Below are 13,909 nucleotides of genomic sequence, written 5' to 3' on the forward strand. Positions count from 1 at the left end.
CCAGCGATGCGGTGACTGGTTTTCGAGGCAACCGTAAGCAGGTGCCCCATTCCACATACCCACCTCTTCGTCAGAAGGAATCACATTGGGGCTGTGCATATTTTGGGCTGCCTAAACCCCCCGAATTCGACTTAGGATCAATTGAACACCGCCTGAAATCCTCCCGCTGGAACCCGTTTGGGAGAAATTGGGGGCTAGTCAGCTAGACAGTGATGAGTGCAAGACTTCTGGTTGCCAGAAGGATCACCAACCGCAGCGCCCAGTCATCGTATGGGCAGTGTGCGAAACGCCCGATTGGCGAGTGTGCGGTGTGAACCGCCATGGTGTAGGATCGTGGACTCAATTCAAGCCCCCAAGAACCAAGCACCAACCTAATCATCGGGCCACACCAGTTCGCAGGCAGAAGCCACGTTTTTTTGGACGTGTATAAATGTACGATTCCCTCGACCTGTTTCAACCAATGCTCTTCAAACATAGCTCAAGGATCACCGCGAGCTGCTCTTGCTCAGTCATTGCTATAATTGCCATAATTGCTATATAATCAACCAACCAACCATCACCACCTCTTTGTCCCACGATATTAGTCGACATGGGCAGCTACGAGACATTCCCAGCTACCACTATGGCTCCAGCACCCTCCAAAAAGCAAGACCAATTGGTCTCGACCATCCGACCTCTCATATCCAACTTCCTCGAGACAATAGACTACGATCCGCCCTCGAAGCCGGACAAAGCTGCTCTCCGTGCAGCCATGACCGAGTATGCGGCTCCTTCCGGGGTCCCCTACAACGAGGACAAGCACTCCCGGCAGTGTTTCGAGACGGGCCTCTCCGTCGCCATAGTAAGTCCCCTAATTCTTACACTCCATCCCCCCAGTCTTAGATGCAGCCCTGTAGGGCTGCATTGTGCAGTCATGCGCGTGCACCCAAAGGCAAAGTGGGACCTGTCAGCTTACGCGCTATTTTCTTTTCTTTTCCAACCAGGACATGTACCCTAGCCACCCTCTGGAGGTTCAGCTCCACATTGGGATCTTCACGTGGCTTGGATTCCTCATCGACGATACGAACAAGCGCATAGCCTCGGACCTGGCGCACTTCCAGGCCCGGTTCTACACCTGCCAGCCACAGCCGTCGCTATTATTGGACCACTTTGCCCAGACCCTGCGCAACACGTACCGGTACTACGACCCCGTCGTCGCCAACACGATAGTGCTCTCGGCGCTGGCGTTCGTCAACTCGAACGCGCTCGAGACCCGCCACGAGTTCCAGGAGCTCGTGCCCTCGCAGGCGGCCGCCAGCTGGCCGTATTACTTCCGCGACAAGGAGGGCCTCCCTGACACCTACTCCGGCTTCATCTTCCCCAAGGCGCTGTACCCCGATATCGGAAGCTTCCTGCAGGCTACTCCGGACATGGGGAGGTTCATCAACTTGACGAATGACATATTGTCGTAAGTCCCCGGAACAATCGGCACAGCCACGCGGACAAATCCGTACTGACCTCCATCAGGTTCTACAAGGAGGAGATCGCCGGCGAGACCAAGAACTACGTGAACAGCAAGGCCAAGAGCGAGAACAAGACGGCCATGGCGGCCATGAGGGAGATCGTCGCGGATACCGCACAGAGGTACCTGAGCGTCACGAGCATTCTCGCCACAAAGGAATCGTACGCCCGGGCATGGCATGAGTATGTCATGGGCTACGTGGCCATGCATCTCAGGAACGATCGGTACATGTTCGCGGACATTGGCCTGGACGAGAGATTCATGCATAACTAAACGAGGACGGAAGTAGTTGGGGAGCCGGAGTATCCAGTCACCGCGTTTTCCACTCTGAACGGACGGTGGCATGGGAGCAGCTGGCCTGCTTGGTCATGATGCACGGCGAGTATTGTAGGATTTTCGTGCATTGAGGAATTTCCTCACCATGGTGGTATTTTCTTTCAAAAGGTTTCGACTTGCTTTGAGCGGGTGCTTGGGGCGCAAGAGCGTGGGATATATCCACTTGACTTATTCAGATAACACTCCTCACGGAACTCACACTGTATATCTTTTGTACAATTTACATTCATATAGATCCTCTCATGATCCATCTATCTTTACTGAAAGGCCGACCCATCAAAGACAGCGACCCAAAGTCTTGCATGTGTTTGGTGAGTTCTGATCAACTCCCCGCCATTTGTGAGGCACCAACTTGGAACAGGCAAGAGTAATTTCAACTGCTCACACGCCCACGTCTTACCAAATATTTCAACACTGACCGTATTTTTCCCATTCTTGTTTGGAGTTGGATGCCGTCCGCCCGTGGACAGTCATTGAGGGTCTGTCCGGCGCTCGGCTTTGGCCTCGGCTTCGGCTTCGGTATCACGATCCCACAACGTCATTTGACTCGGCGACACTTTCATGAGGCCGTACTTTGTCCCCACTGTCTCTACTTCTCACGTAACCCAGAAGATCCATTACTAAACGCTGCACGGTTGAATAACATCTCATCCGCCTGGCCTGGCTCCGTCATGACCTGGATCCAGAATGAAAATCCCTTACTCAAGGCCACACCGGTGAGCAACATGCAATCCGGCTCGACGGTTCCCGACTTGATTTGGATCCACAAACTGCGCTAGCCGCAACATGCAAAGGCTCAGGAGCATTGCGACCATCGAATTGACTTGTGAATCCCAGGAGCCTGGTTGGCCACGCGCAGAACTGCCCCCACTCACTAGGTTGAACGCAAAAAGTCTCTGTTGTATATCAGCCAAAGACTCACCTCTCTTCAAATGGCTCTGATGCAGTAGCGAATATCTCGAGGTCAGCCAGACCACGTTGCCTATTGAGAATGCATTCGCCAAGGCCTTCTGATCCAGTCTCTCCTGTCCAAGGTGAGTTTTGCTGATTGAGCCCAATGTTGAAACCAGCCACAACAAAGCTAACGTGTCAACACCAGAAGTGCAGACATTTGGTGATGAGGAGACCTACTCCGAGACCTACCCCGAAGGAGGCAAGGATGCATGGCTCGTCGTGGCGGGCGCATGGTGCGCCATGATCCCCTCCATGGGAGTCCTCAACACCCTCGCCGTCCTGCAGGCGTGGGTGTCCGAACACGAGCTGAAAGGGCTTCCCGAGTCCACCATTGGCTGGGTCTTCAGCACCTACGCCTTCTTTTTATACTTTTGTGGCGCCCAAGTTGGTGCGTTGCCCCCATTCTCCCGAACACCCTCACGATTCGACCGAATGCTGACTTTTGCGCCCAGGCCCAATATTTGACGCTCACGATATTCGGCTCCTCGTTGTGCCAGGATGTGTTGGGATTGTGGCCGCCACCATGCTGTTGAGTGTGTGCAAAGGTACGAAAATCCGATCGACCACCTAAATACCCTTTTTGGCCTCGAGCGCCAAAGCTGACTTGGTCTAGAATATTACCAGTTCCTGCTCACCTTCGGAGTCCTCGGTGGTATTTCAGCATCACTCCTCTTCAACCCCAGCATCGCCGCTGTAGGACACTGGTTTTCCAAGAGACGTGCACTGGCAACAGGAGTGGCATGCACCGCGGGCGGCGTCGGCGGAGTCGTCTTCCCCCTCATCATCGTCTTCATGGCGCCGCGGGTGGGATTCGCCTGGGCAATCCGGACGGTTGGGTTCATCTGCGCCGCGGCATCCGTGGGCGCGTGCCTACTCCTGAAGAAGCGCCTGCCGCCCAACAAGAAGGCCGGCGCCGCCATCGACCTCAAGGCATTGGCCGACCCCAGGTTCGGCGCGACTGCGCTGGCCGTCTTCCTGATCGAGTTCGCCGTCTTTATTCCTTACACGTATATCTGCTCGTATGCCATCCACGAGGGCCTCGACCTGCAGACGTCGCTGCTCCTCAACGCCCTCGTCAACGCCGGCGCCATCCCCGGCCGTGCACTGCCGGGCTACGTCGCGGACCGGTTTGGGCCGATGAATGTCATGTGTATCACGGCGATGGTGTGTGGCACGTTCATTTATGCTCTGTGGTTGAGCGCCGCCGGAGGTAAGGGTGCCACCATCGCCTTTGCCATCCTCTTCGGATTCTGGTCCGGCGCTGGCATCAGCCTGACGCCGGTCTGCGTGGGCCAGGCGTGCAGGACCGAGGACTATGGTAAGAGGAACGGGACCGCGTTCTTCCTTGCTAGTTTTGGCACGTTGGTCGGTGTCCCATTGGCAGGCGCCATTGTGCAGTGGTGTGGTGGGGCCTATTACGGGCTGATCGTCTTTGCTGGTGGCTTGTATTTCCTGTCGTTGTGCGCTTTCTTCGTCGCAAGAGGGCTTTGTGGTGGCTGGAGTTTGAAGACACCTTTCTAAATGGCACAAAAGAGGTACCAAAGCAAATAGAGAGACATTAAATCTTACTTTAGTAAACAAATTGATCCTACACATAAGAGATGAACTGGTTCCTCAAGAAACACACATGCCTTGTTGCATTTGTAGCCCTCCTCGGATCCCGAAACTCAGTCCAAGGTCTCACGCGAGCCACGCGAGCCACGCGATCTGTGGACAACATGTCATAAGAATGGGTCTTCCGTCTATCTGCATGAATGTTTGAAATCAACCGGTTGTATTGCCCTGCCCGCGAAAAGTTGAAGCCCATTGGTTCCATCTTGCCCCATAACACAGCTCTCACCACCTTCTACGAATAACCCGCCAATGCAGCTCGAGCGCCTAGAGCTGACGCATGCATGAGTGAAAAGAACAGGCCTACAGATCTGCCAGCCATTTCTGGACCTTGTTCGAGACTCTTTTCCGGTCTAAAGACAGCCACCCAAGTGCACAAAGTAGAAGCATGATCAAGACGCTTGCAACTACAAGGACAGGGGTGTTAGTTCTGAGTTTTAAGTTTATGCCCGGTGATATGAGCCAGAGTACGCCCACCCAGCTTCCATAGTATGCCCACCCAGCTTTTAGCGTTAACCTATTTAGTATAAGGAAATTAGCTATATGCATTATAAAATATTAATATTATAGGGTTATTAATAAAGCATAGCTATAGCTATCCTAAAGGGGTTTTATAATTATTTCTTTATTTATAACTTAAAAGTTATTTTTGCCTTTTTGCCCTTTGCGCCCTCTTTTACCCTCTACGCCCTCTTTTGCCCTTTGCGCCCTCTCCGCCCTCTGCGCCCTCTGCCGCCCTCTGGGCGCTCTGGGGGCTTCTAGGCGCTCTGGGGGCCTTTAAGCGCTTTAAGCTTTTTAGGCTTATATTTTTAAAGTATTGCTTAAATTAAAAAATAGCTACCCTAGCTTTTTATATATAAGGTAAACTTTATACTTACTTAAAAAAATATTTAATTTTATTAATATAATACTAAGAAAAGGAAGTATTAAGTAGACCAACGCTAAAAGCTGGGTTGGCATACTGTGGAAGCTAGGTGGGCGTACTCTGGCTCCGGTGATATCTTAAAGATAAGAAGGAGAAAAAGGAAAGAATAACGCACACGATCCTTCGAAAACTTTAAGCCATGTCCAGGTGGTGTTTTGGATCTGCAAGGCGAAGATAGCGGCGATCCACGATAGTGGAGCCTGAAATGGTTAGCCAAAGAGACCATTATAACATATCTGAGATGTTACGTACGAAAATTACAGTCACAACTGTAAATATTCCTAAGATCTTCGACTGCTTTGAGGCGCTAATTGTATTCTCCGTGCTCGCCTCCCCTTGCAGAAGGGTAAGAAGTGTGACAGCCCGGGAATCGTTCTTTAACATTTGATCTGTTTCCGGTCTTACGTTTATAAAGAGTTGGAGATCTTACCGATTCTTGGACAATTTTCGCTTCGTCTACCAAATTCGAAACGGTAGTGAAAAGTCGCTGGGGCAGGACTTTGGGGTCACATGTGGCCGAGTATGGACACTTGCGGTTATCTGGATGGGGGCCCATACCACTGCCTGCATGAGTGTCCTTTTGGGAAGAAGCAGCATTGTGAAAATCTTCCCAAACGCGGGTCTGGTCCTGGTATACGCGCTTGATCATATCCAGTTCACGGAGGACGTCATCGATTGTCCGAAGACAATATGTCGGCGCCTGAAAGGCGTCAAGAAACACGTCGTCAGAGTTACCTAGATTCTTGTGGAACTCGTCATAACATGCTTCGATCATTCGAGACTCCAACATCTGTCAGTTTTTAAATATTCCCAATGCAGTCTGGATTGTGTGAATGGTGCTCCTTAGAAAACAGGACGCAGGAAAGCTGGGAAGAGATTGCATGGCACACTCAAATATTTTGTGGGGGAGCTCATCAGCATCAATGGATTTGGGCAAAGGCTTCACTTTCTGTTCAAAAGAATGTCGAAGCGAAGATCCCGCACTGAAACGATCCCATCGATTGGGAAACGACGTGAAGACGGTGTCTAAGCCAATCAGCAAGTCAGCATATTCCGATTCTGGCGTAGCGAAGGGAGGTTGTGAACTTGGATATAGTGGTCGTGCTAAACCTACTGTCAACTGTGAAAAGCCAAAGTTGAGGCACAATGAGGATTTGTGGCCACGGAGGGTCAACCGTTTCCTTGAGCATGTCCAGCAATTCCGACTGCTCCTCTCGTCCCTCACGGTCGCTCTCAGTTGCGCTCCCAGACTCACTCTCAGACTGACTCTCATGCTGCATCTCAGAATCCCTGTCAGGTTCGCCGTCAGGGTCGCTCCCAGAATTGCTGCCAGGGTTCACCTGAGGGCCGTCTACAGGAGAGCGCCGAATACTTCTCTCTAAGTCCAACTCACGCTCCCTCTTGAACAACTGTCTTGGGCTGAAACTAAGATTACGGAAATGGTTGAGAAATGTCCTTTTCCGGCCTCGAGCCACATTTGAGACAATGCTTGACTTCTTTTCAAGGAAGGGGGCTGTCTGACAGTGCTGATGGTAGATAAATCGCGAGACAACCTGACTCGAGGCTCGTTCTTGAATCTCACGATCTGTGAAGTCATGGTGGAAATACTGGTCCAAGCTGAAGGGCTTCCGGGCGTCTTTGAAAGTTTTGTAGAGCCTTTTCATCTGATCCCAGTGCTGTTCCTTCTGGCGATCCGGTTTCAGCTTCCGATCCATTTCAACAATGGCTTCGCTCTCCGCAAGTCTGGTGCGATAGATTCTATCTCCGGTTGACCCATTGGTGTGGGAAGCTAGCGACTGTTGAGATGGTTTGTGACTATCACACGGGCTCTTGTCAGCAAAACGATAGAGGTTTTGCTTTGCTCTTCTGCAGGCTGCATAGGGGCGTTTCTCGTCTGCTCGTGACGTGTCTTGTGGCACATCACAATAGTACTGATATGCAAGTCGGCCCAATATGCATATTACATGTCATTCTCGTGAAAGACCTTCATAATTTCTATAGCCATAATCTGCAAATGGAATTCAGAAAGTATACCAAAACCAACAGAATTACTAGAGATTGCGATCGCCACACTTGATGAAACGAGCCATAAATCGTGCCTTGCCGTCACCTTTCGGTGAATCAAGTTTGGGAGGAAGTCATCGCTTCTAAGTGTGAAGAAGTATAATCCAAGCCGCTAATGTATAGTCTCAGTACACATTGATACGGCTTGATGGTACACAGGTAAATTCCTTGCTTGCTTAGCACGTGGAGCCCTGAAACGAGGCCCAGACGCCCCTTGGCTGCACCCAGTTGTCACAAGTAATCCAAGATAATTCTGTTGCATACGAGCGAGTTTTCATTTGTTGGTGTGCTCTTGAATTCATTGAGTCATGCTACGTCATGCCAGTCGGGACCGCCTGCAAACACCAACCCATTTAGCCTACTACGCAGGTCCGTCAACTTGCAGCTCATCGGAGCCCAGCTGTCCCAGAGCTTCCCGCCGAGTTGGCGCGCTCGGGTCGAAGTACGGCTTCTCGGCCAGCGACGTTACACGAGTTCCGTGTCGTGGGTGCTTGCCAGCGTAGTCCCAGCTTGCATTGTGAATGGTAATTCTGAAACAATCGTCAGCTTGACTGCTTCCACGGATAACCGCGGAGGGGGTACACGTACCTGTTGTCCCAAATAGCGCTGGTGTTGGGCGTCCACTTGAACCGGACCTGGATATCGACGTTCTTTTCATAGACATCGAACAGATAATTCAGGATCACGTCGCTCTCGGCCTTGTCCAGGCCCACGATCCGACGCGTCATTGCCCTGTTGACGAACAGAGACTTCCAGCCCGTGACCGGGTGGACCCTCACCAGGGGGTGAATCCGCTCGACGTGCTTGGGCCCTTCCTCGGGGTGCTCCCGCTCCAGGTACGGGTGAGCCGAGACGTACACCGCCTGCTTGCCGTCGATGATCTTGCGGAAGTCGGGGGACAGCTTCTCGTAGGCGGAGTAGCCACTTGCCCAGAGGGTGTCGCCGCCGACTGGAGGGGCAGAGTCGATGTGAAGGTGCGTGTAGCCAGCCGGCTGCAACTCGTGAACAAGGTCCGAGTGCCAGCGGGATGCGCCTCCTGGGTTCCTGAAGTTGGCGGCCCTCTCCGTGGCCATGAGATCGGGCCAGATGATGGACACTCCGGGCAGGCCAGGTACCTGAGGCACTTGGGGCTGTACAGTGGCATGAGTAAATATGATTTCAGGCCAGGGGAGATGTATATCAGTCAGCTTACGTGAACCTCAACCTCTCCAAACCATTCTCCCAGTGACAGTTGCTGCTGAGGAGACAGGTCTTGGTCTCTGAAGAAAACGACACTCCTCTCGGCGATCAGAAGTGCAAGCTCATCCTTCTGCTGGTCTGTGAGGTCCTTGAGCTGGAGGCCTTCAATCTCAGTGCCGATGTATGCAGTCAGATCAGTGACCTTGGTAGCTGCTGAGAAGAGGGACTTCTTGTCCTTGTCGGCCCTAGCGCCAGGGTCGTTGTGCACACGCTCCTTGCTCCGGATCTTGTATATGTCATCAAGGTAGAGAGGCCGTGAAGGGCGGTACGGATACCCATTGCTGAGATCAATGTTGGCCTTCTTGAGTCGGGCAGCCGTAGACTGGGGCAGACCCAAGGTGTCCTTCCGGGGCTCGGCAACATCAACTATCTCAGGAATGATGGGTGCTGGCGCCATTTTGGGCAGTATGTTATGTTTCAGGATTTGGTTCAAGAAGACTGATTTGGTATACGGACAGAATATCACTGATTATTGCCTCGGTCGCAGATATATATTCATTCGACTGGTGCTTGGCTGTGCGAGGGGAGGCTCGATGTCGCCGGGTGCACATTCGTGATATCACCTCAAATAACGTGAAGCACCGTATTTCTAAGCATCATGCCGCAGGGCGACGTCGAAGCTCCGCACGGGATGACTCGTATTGCCCCCTTGATGCGGAGAAGACGTCGAGTTGCTGTTCGAAGCAGTCGTGCTGCATCAGGACGCACGGCAACGTGCAAATCACAAGAGGTGCTGGCCCTCCACCCAAACACATCTAAAGCACGCCATGCCCGGATGTGCTGCGATTATCCCGCAATGGGATCGCAAACCCCAACTTACACGCCGGTGGCTCGACGCGATATCTGCGGGGTCGTCGTGCTGTGCCCAACGGCAGCGCAGCGGGGTGGCATTGCGTGATACGCGGCGCGCCTTGTGCCATGTTGTAAGGCGGTTTTGGCAGACACGCTATAGGCTAGTGTGGGAGCCGGGACTGAAGCTCGACTCCATCGGATCCGGATGCAACCTCAAATCAGATGTTTTCGAAGATAAGCAGAGACCGCGGCACGGGAGCCGGTGCATATTGCCTGGTTGGCGGTCCGCCACGTCGTTGGAACGCGGTTGAACTCCGGTAGCACGTCATTTCTGCTGACGACGGCACATGCCGTGATAGTTGGCCGTTTCAGATCCTCCGGCCGTTTGAAGAGACCAACTAGCATTTGCAAGCGCTATTGAAAGCATCATCTTTGATATTGCAATTTGCTGTGCTGACTTTACTGCACGTACGTAGGACTGTGGGATGTGTGCTAAGCGGTTGTACTTCGGATACCAAAGGGCATTGCACTACGTCACAATTACCCTGTCCAACTACGACAACCTCAAAAGCCTTGGCTTTCTTTCTTCCCACTCCTCTTTGGGCTTCGTATAAAAAAGTTGTGGCAGTACAAATCTTCAGATATGGTCATCCTGAAGTCAATTGTGACGTGGACCACCTTAGTCTCGTCGCGTAGGAGCGTGTATATCAAAATTGGTCTAGGCTTCATGAACAACTCTTACCACATGCGTTTCTTTTTGATGACTTTGATGGGATTTGCTCCTTTACCGAGGTTTTATTGATGGCCACATCTCCAATTATTAGAGACAAAACCCTCCCACCCCATATTTGGATATTAATGTTGAAAAGGAATCATAGTAGAAACAAATCCTAATTTTATTTGTAGTACACTTTACCCTCCATGAGCCGCCGTGCCGTACGAAATACAATCGCCTCTTCGATAACCCCTTTCTCGTCGAACGTCGATCCCACCAGGATCTTGCCACTGTTGTGCCCCAAAGTCACACCATCCGGATCCACAGGCATAGGCGCAACGCACTCCTTGACCGTTGACCCGGGCAGGCGGGACGCGGTAGCGAGCGCCATCGCAACGGTGATGGGGACGGCTTGGTGCGGCTGGCCAACGCTGATGGCGCGGACCACGACGTCGCAGGACTTCGTGTCCAGGATCCCGCCGCTCAGAAGCTTGTGCTTTCGTGGAGCGGAGACCATTGCGATCTTTGGGATTGAGCCGGGGACGTTGTCGATGTCCTTCGCGAGGCCCATTGCCACCACGGCCTGGCGTCGGATCGAGTCGAGCTGGCTGAGCAATGTCGGGTGTGCCGTAGTCGTCAGCCAAAATCGTGCCGTCGACGCCAAGTTCTGAGGCGGGAACGAAGACGCAGGGGTTTCCGACGTGTATGCATGTCGCCCGGATGCCGTCGAAGCTATCTACAACATTGTCTATGGGGAGGGTCTTCCCCGTCTTCGATCCGGGCGGGCGCTGGAAGGCGAGCTTGATTTTTGACGCGGCGCCTGCTACACCGTCAATCGCAAATGGGCCATCTGCAACCGCCTCTCCGTCTTGAACTGGAAAGGTCGCCCGTATGCGTTTGTTGGTGTTGGTATTTCTGATCAAGACGCTCGACTCGCCATCTTCAGGTCTAGGGACGAGTCCAGCATCAACGGCAAAAGGACCGACGGCGCTTGTCATGTTGCCACAGTTGCTGGTAAAGTCGACCTCATCGTTCTTGACGCCGATAGCTACGAACGTTTAATCCACGTCTGCATCGCTCTCGGCCGGAGGCCCGACGACGCACACTTTCGACAAGGATGACAGTTCGCGCCCCATCCCATCCAACTGGCGTCCGTTTGGGTCGGGCGAGCCTATGACGCTCCGGAATATGTGTATCCATTGTGACTGATCTGAAGGAAGGTCGCCTTTGCGGAACATGACCGCCCTCGAGGTGCCTCCTCTGTAGTATGCCGCCGCTATGGCTTTCTGGACGGCGAGCCGAGGCGCCGCCGTGCTGAAGTGACGAGCTTCCTGGTGGATTGATCGGCCAAATTGCAGCATGGTGTGTTACTGGTTGATGAAGATGAGGCCATTTGGCTGATAAGGAAGCAGCTTTACGTGTTTTATTGCAAGGTTGCTGCGATCAATTCTATCAGTGTCCGGATGCATCCGCAGCCGTATTTCGTTCCGCGAGCGGGGCTGTGAGCTAAACGCCAATTGATAAGGTTTGTAGAATGACTTTGACTCAACTACGGGTCACAGAATCAATAACTGAACAAAGTTAATCTTGAGCAATGCTGAGGATTATTATATACTTATACTGAGTTGCAAACAATCGCGATAATAGTAGTCAAGTCTACTTGATCTTTGTGGCCACCGCTGGGGCTGCTTTAGAGTGTTTGTCGAGCAAGTCTATTAGGGCTACCCCCTGCCCAGGATTTCCACGAATCACATATATACTTTTGCAGGTGTTGTCACCATCATCTTGTACCACACATCTTTCCCAACCCATTTCCTGATGTTCTTCAATACGGCCGCGTCGTCCACTACGCGAAATTGCTCGGGCACGTCCTTGTTAGCTTCAGTTCGGTTTGCGCCGGAGCCCGTGTGTGGCCAGTCTGATCCCCAGATCAGCTGGTCGGGCACTTCCTGTGCAAAAACCTTGATCAGTGGTTCGAGGTCGTCGTATCCGCCCGTGGTGACCTTAGAAGAGCGGTAGAAACCCGAGATCTTGATGAAGAGCTTTTCGGCCTTGGCGAGGCTCATCAGCTCTGCGAAACCAGTTTGTTGAGTGATGTCTGTGACGTTGGCGGGCAGAGCCGACAACTCTTTCATTCCGCCTTGGTGGTCGGCGATAACCTTGATCGGAAGGTTGCGCATCGTATCGGCGATATCTATTTGCAACAGTCAGTTGTGAGGTTCTTCCAATATCGACTTCTTGAAGGAAACTCACATGGCCAGTTGTCACCTGACACAAAGAGTTGGCACACCCAAATAGGGCTCCATCTGTTCCCAAGACCACCGCTTGTCCCCTGCGATCTCAGCCCACGCGTCGTGCATCGCCCTGTTGGGGTACACTAGACTGTGGGAGTTGATTGCGCTGCTTCCACCGATCATCCGCCCCCGGGTCTGCTCAATAACACGACCCGACTTGTGGGATTGTCTGGAAATTCCAATCGTACTCGGGGTCGTTAAACATGCGGCGACTGATAAGCGGCGTGGACACTTTAGGGTCTGCGTTATTATCCGGGCCATCTTCTAGGAGAAGAACGTCTAGTGACTGAGGGTTGACCGTCGAGAGGCCAGGACACAGCCAGCCGTGCCACCGCCTACGATAATGATATCAAATGAGGCCATTGAGGAAGACTCCGAGAGTGCAGACTTCGTCAATTTTGTGACAAGCTGGAAGTGCGTTTCGAGACACCAAGCAGTCAAATTCTAGCGAAGGATGAATCAATGTCGTCAGCATACCTCCGACCTATCTGATATGAGAAGGGATATTTGCATCCACAGAAACGGATGGTACATCCACAATATACCTGCCACACATGCCACACATGCTACAGCCAATGCACAGTTAACACCCCACGACCAAATTAATTTAACGCCATGTTAATTTACCATCAGAAACACTATTATATACATTCTCATCACTAATGCAGCTTTTTTACACTTTTTAAAGTATTAATTACTTAATTATATGGTGTTTTAATGCCTCTTTATTTATTCTACCATTATGCTTTAAAATTAAAGTAATCTAAGACTTGCATTATCACTATACTATAAAATAAATAAAATTTAAGTAATTACAAGTAATCTTTAATATGAAAATGATTAATCTTAATAAATATTTAATTAATTTAATATAGCGTTGGCGTAAGGGGGTTAAGTTAACTTAGGTGGCGATAAAGGCGATTATAATCACGTGACATAGTAGGTACATTGTAGATGTACCATCCGTTTCTGTGGATGCGAATATCCCCTCTCTCTGATATAGCGGCCAGGCCCTAGCATCGATACGGTAGGTCGGACTTTACAGGAGTTATCACGCGCCGGAGCTGCGCGAATTCCTGCCGCCGGCAGGGACCTTACGTTCGAAAACAGGCGGTCACTCGCAGCCGTGCAACTGCTACACCCGTAGCTGATAGCTCCAATTAGAACGCGCCACATCGTCGTGCTACGGACAAGTCGAATCTGGCACAAATTCTACACGAATCAGGCGAAGTAGAGAAGGACACAATTACCAGGAGCTAGAGACCAGAACTACACATTAATAAGCGAGATCCTACGCGTATTTAGACTGTATAATTCAGATAAGAGGCGACGCGCAGTGGCTGAGCTTCAAGCGTACTGGAGACAATGCTATTCTAAACGGCATGAGTATTGTTTGAAACCAAGGATAGCAGCCCGTCGTACGTGATGTGCTGACGAGGTATTCAAGCTCAAACTAAAAGGAAGTGTAGAAAGTAAGC

At 51.6% G+C, this 13,909-nt stretch overlaps 5 protein-coding genes across 5 annotated transcripts; 2 read left to right on the top strand and 3 right to left on the bottom strand.

Annotated features, from left to right (window-relative positions):
- Positions 1–622: 622 nt before the first annotated feature.
- INS49_004215 (uncharacterized protein) lies at positions 623–1,774 on the top strand (the record flags this gene model as incomplete). The annotated part of the gene is made up of 3 exons (XM_043165005.1): positions 623–841; positions 984–1,447; positions 1,507–1,774. 3 exons carry the CDS (start codon positions 623–625, stop codon positions 1,772–1,774), a joined length of 951 nt encoding a protein of 316 aa, XP_043018655.1.
- A 1,054-nt stretch (positions 1,775–2,828) lies between these two features.
- INS49_004216 (uncharacterized protein) lies at positions 2,829–4,312 on the top strand (the record flags this gene model as incomplete). Its single annotated transcript, XM_043165006.1, has 4 exons — positions 2,829–2,871; positions 2,937–3,179; positions 3,244–3,336; positions 3,405–4,312. The coding sequence occupies 4 exons, from the start codon at positions 2,829–2,831 to the stop codon at positions 4,310–4,312; spliced, it is 1,287 nt and encodes a 428-aa protein (XP_043018656.1).
- A 3,440-nt stretch (positions 4,313–7,752) lies between these two features.
- Positions 7,753–9,027, bottom strand: INS49_004217 (uncharacterized protein; the record flags this gene model as incomplete). Its single annotated transcript, XM_043165007.1, has 3 exons — positions 7,753–7,921; positions 7,980–8,521; positions 8,584–9,027. 3 exons carry the CDS (start codon positions 9,025–9,027, stop codon positions 7,753–7,755), a joined length of 1,155 nt encoding a protein of 384 aa, XP_043018657.1.
- Positions 9,028–10,318: 1,291 nt separating this feature from the next.
- Positions 10,319–11,498, bottom strand: INS49_004218 (uncharacterized protein; the record flags this gene model as incomplete). The annotated part of the gene is made up of 2 exons (XM_043165008.1): positions 10,319–10,745; positions 11,242–11,498. 2 exons carry the CDS (start codon positions 11,496–11,498, stop codon positions 10,319–10,321), a joined length of 684 nt encoding a protein of 227 aa, XP_043018658.1.
- Positions 11,499–11,885: 387 nt separating this feature from the next.
- INS49_004219 (uncharacterized protein) lies at positions 11,886–12,636 on the bottom strand (the record flags this gene model as incomplete). The annotated part of the gene is made up of 2 exons (XM_043165009.1): positions 11,886–12,331; positions 12,579–12,636. The coding sequence occupies 2 exons, from the start codon at positions 12,634–12,636 to the stop codon at positions 11,886–11,888; spliced, it is 504 nt and encodes a 167-aa protein (XP_043018659.1).
- Between the last annotated feature and the right edge of the window lie 1,273 nt (positions 12,637–13,909).

This window comes from Diaporthe citri (assembly GCF_014595645.1).
Source record: "Diaporthe citri strain NFHF-8-4 chromosome Unknown scaffold_11, whole genome shotgun sequence".
NCBI lineage: Eukaryota > Fungi > Ascomycota > Sordariomycetes > Diaporthales > Diaporthaceae > Diaporthe > Diaporthe citri.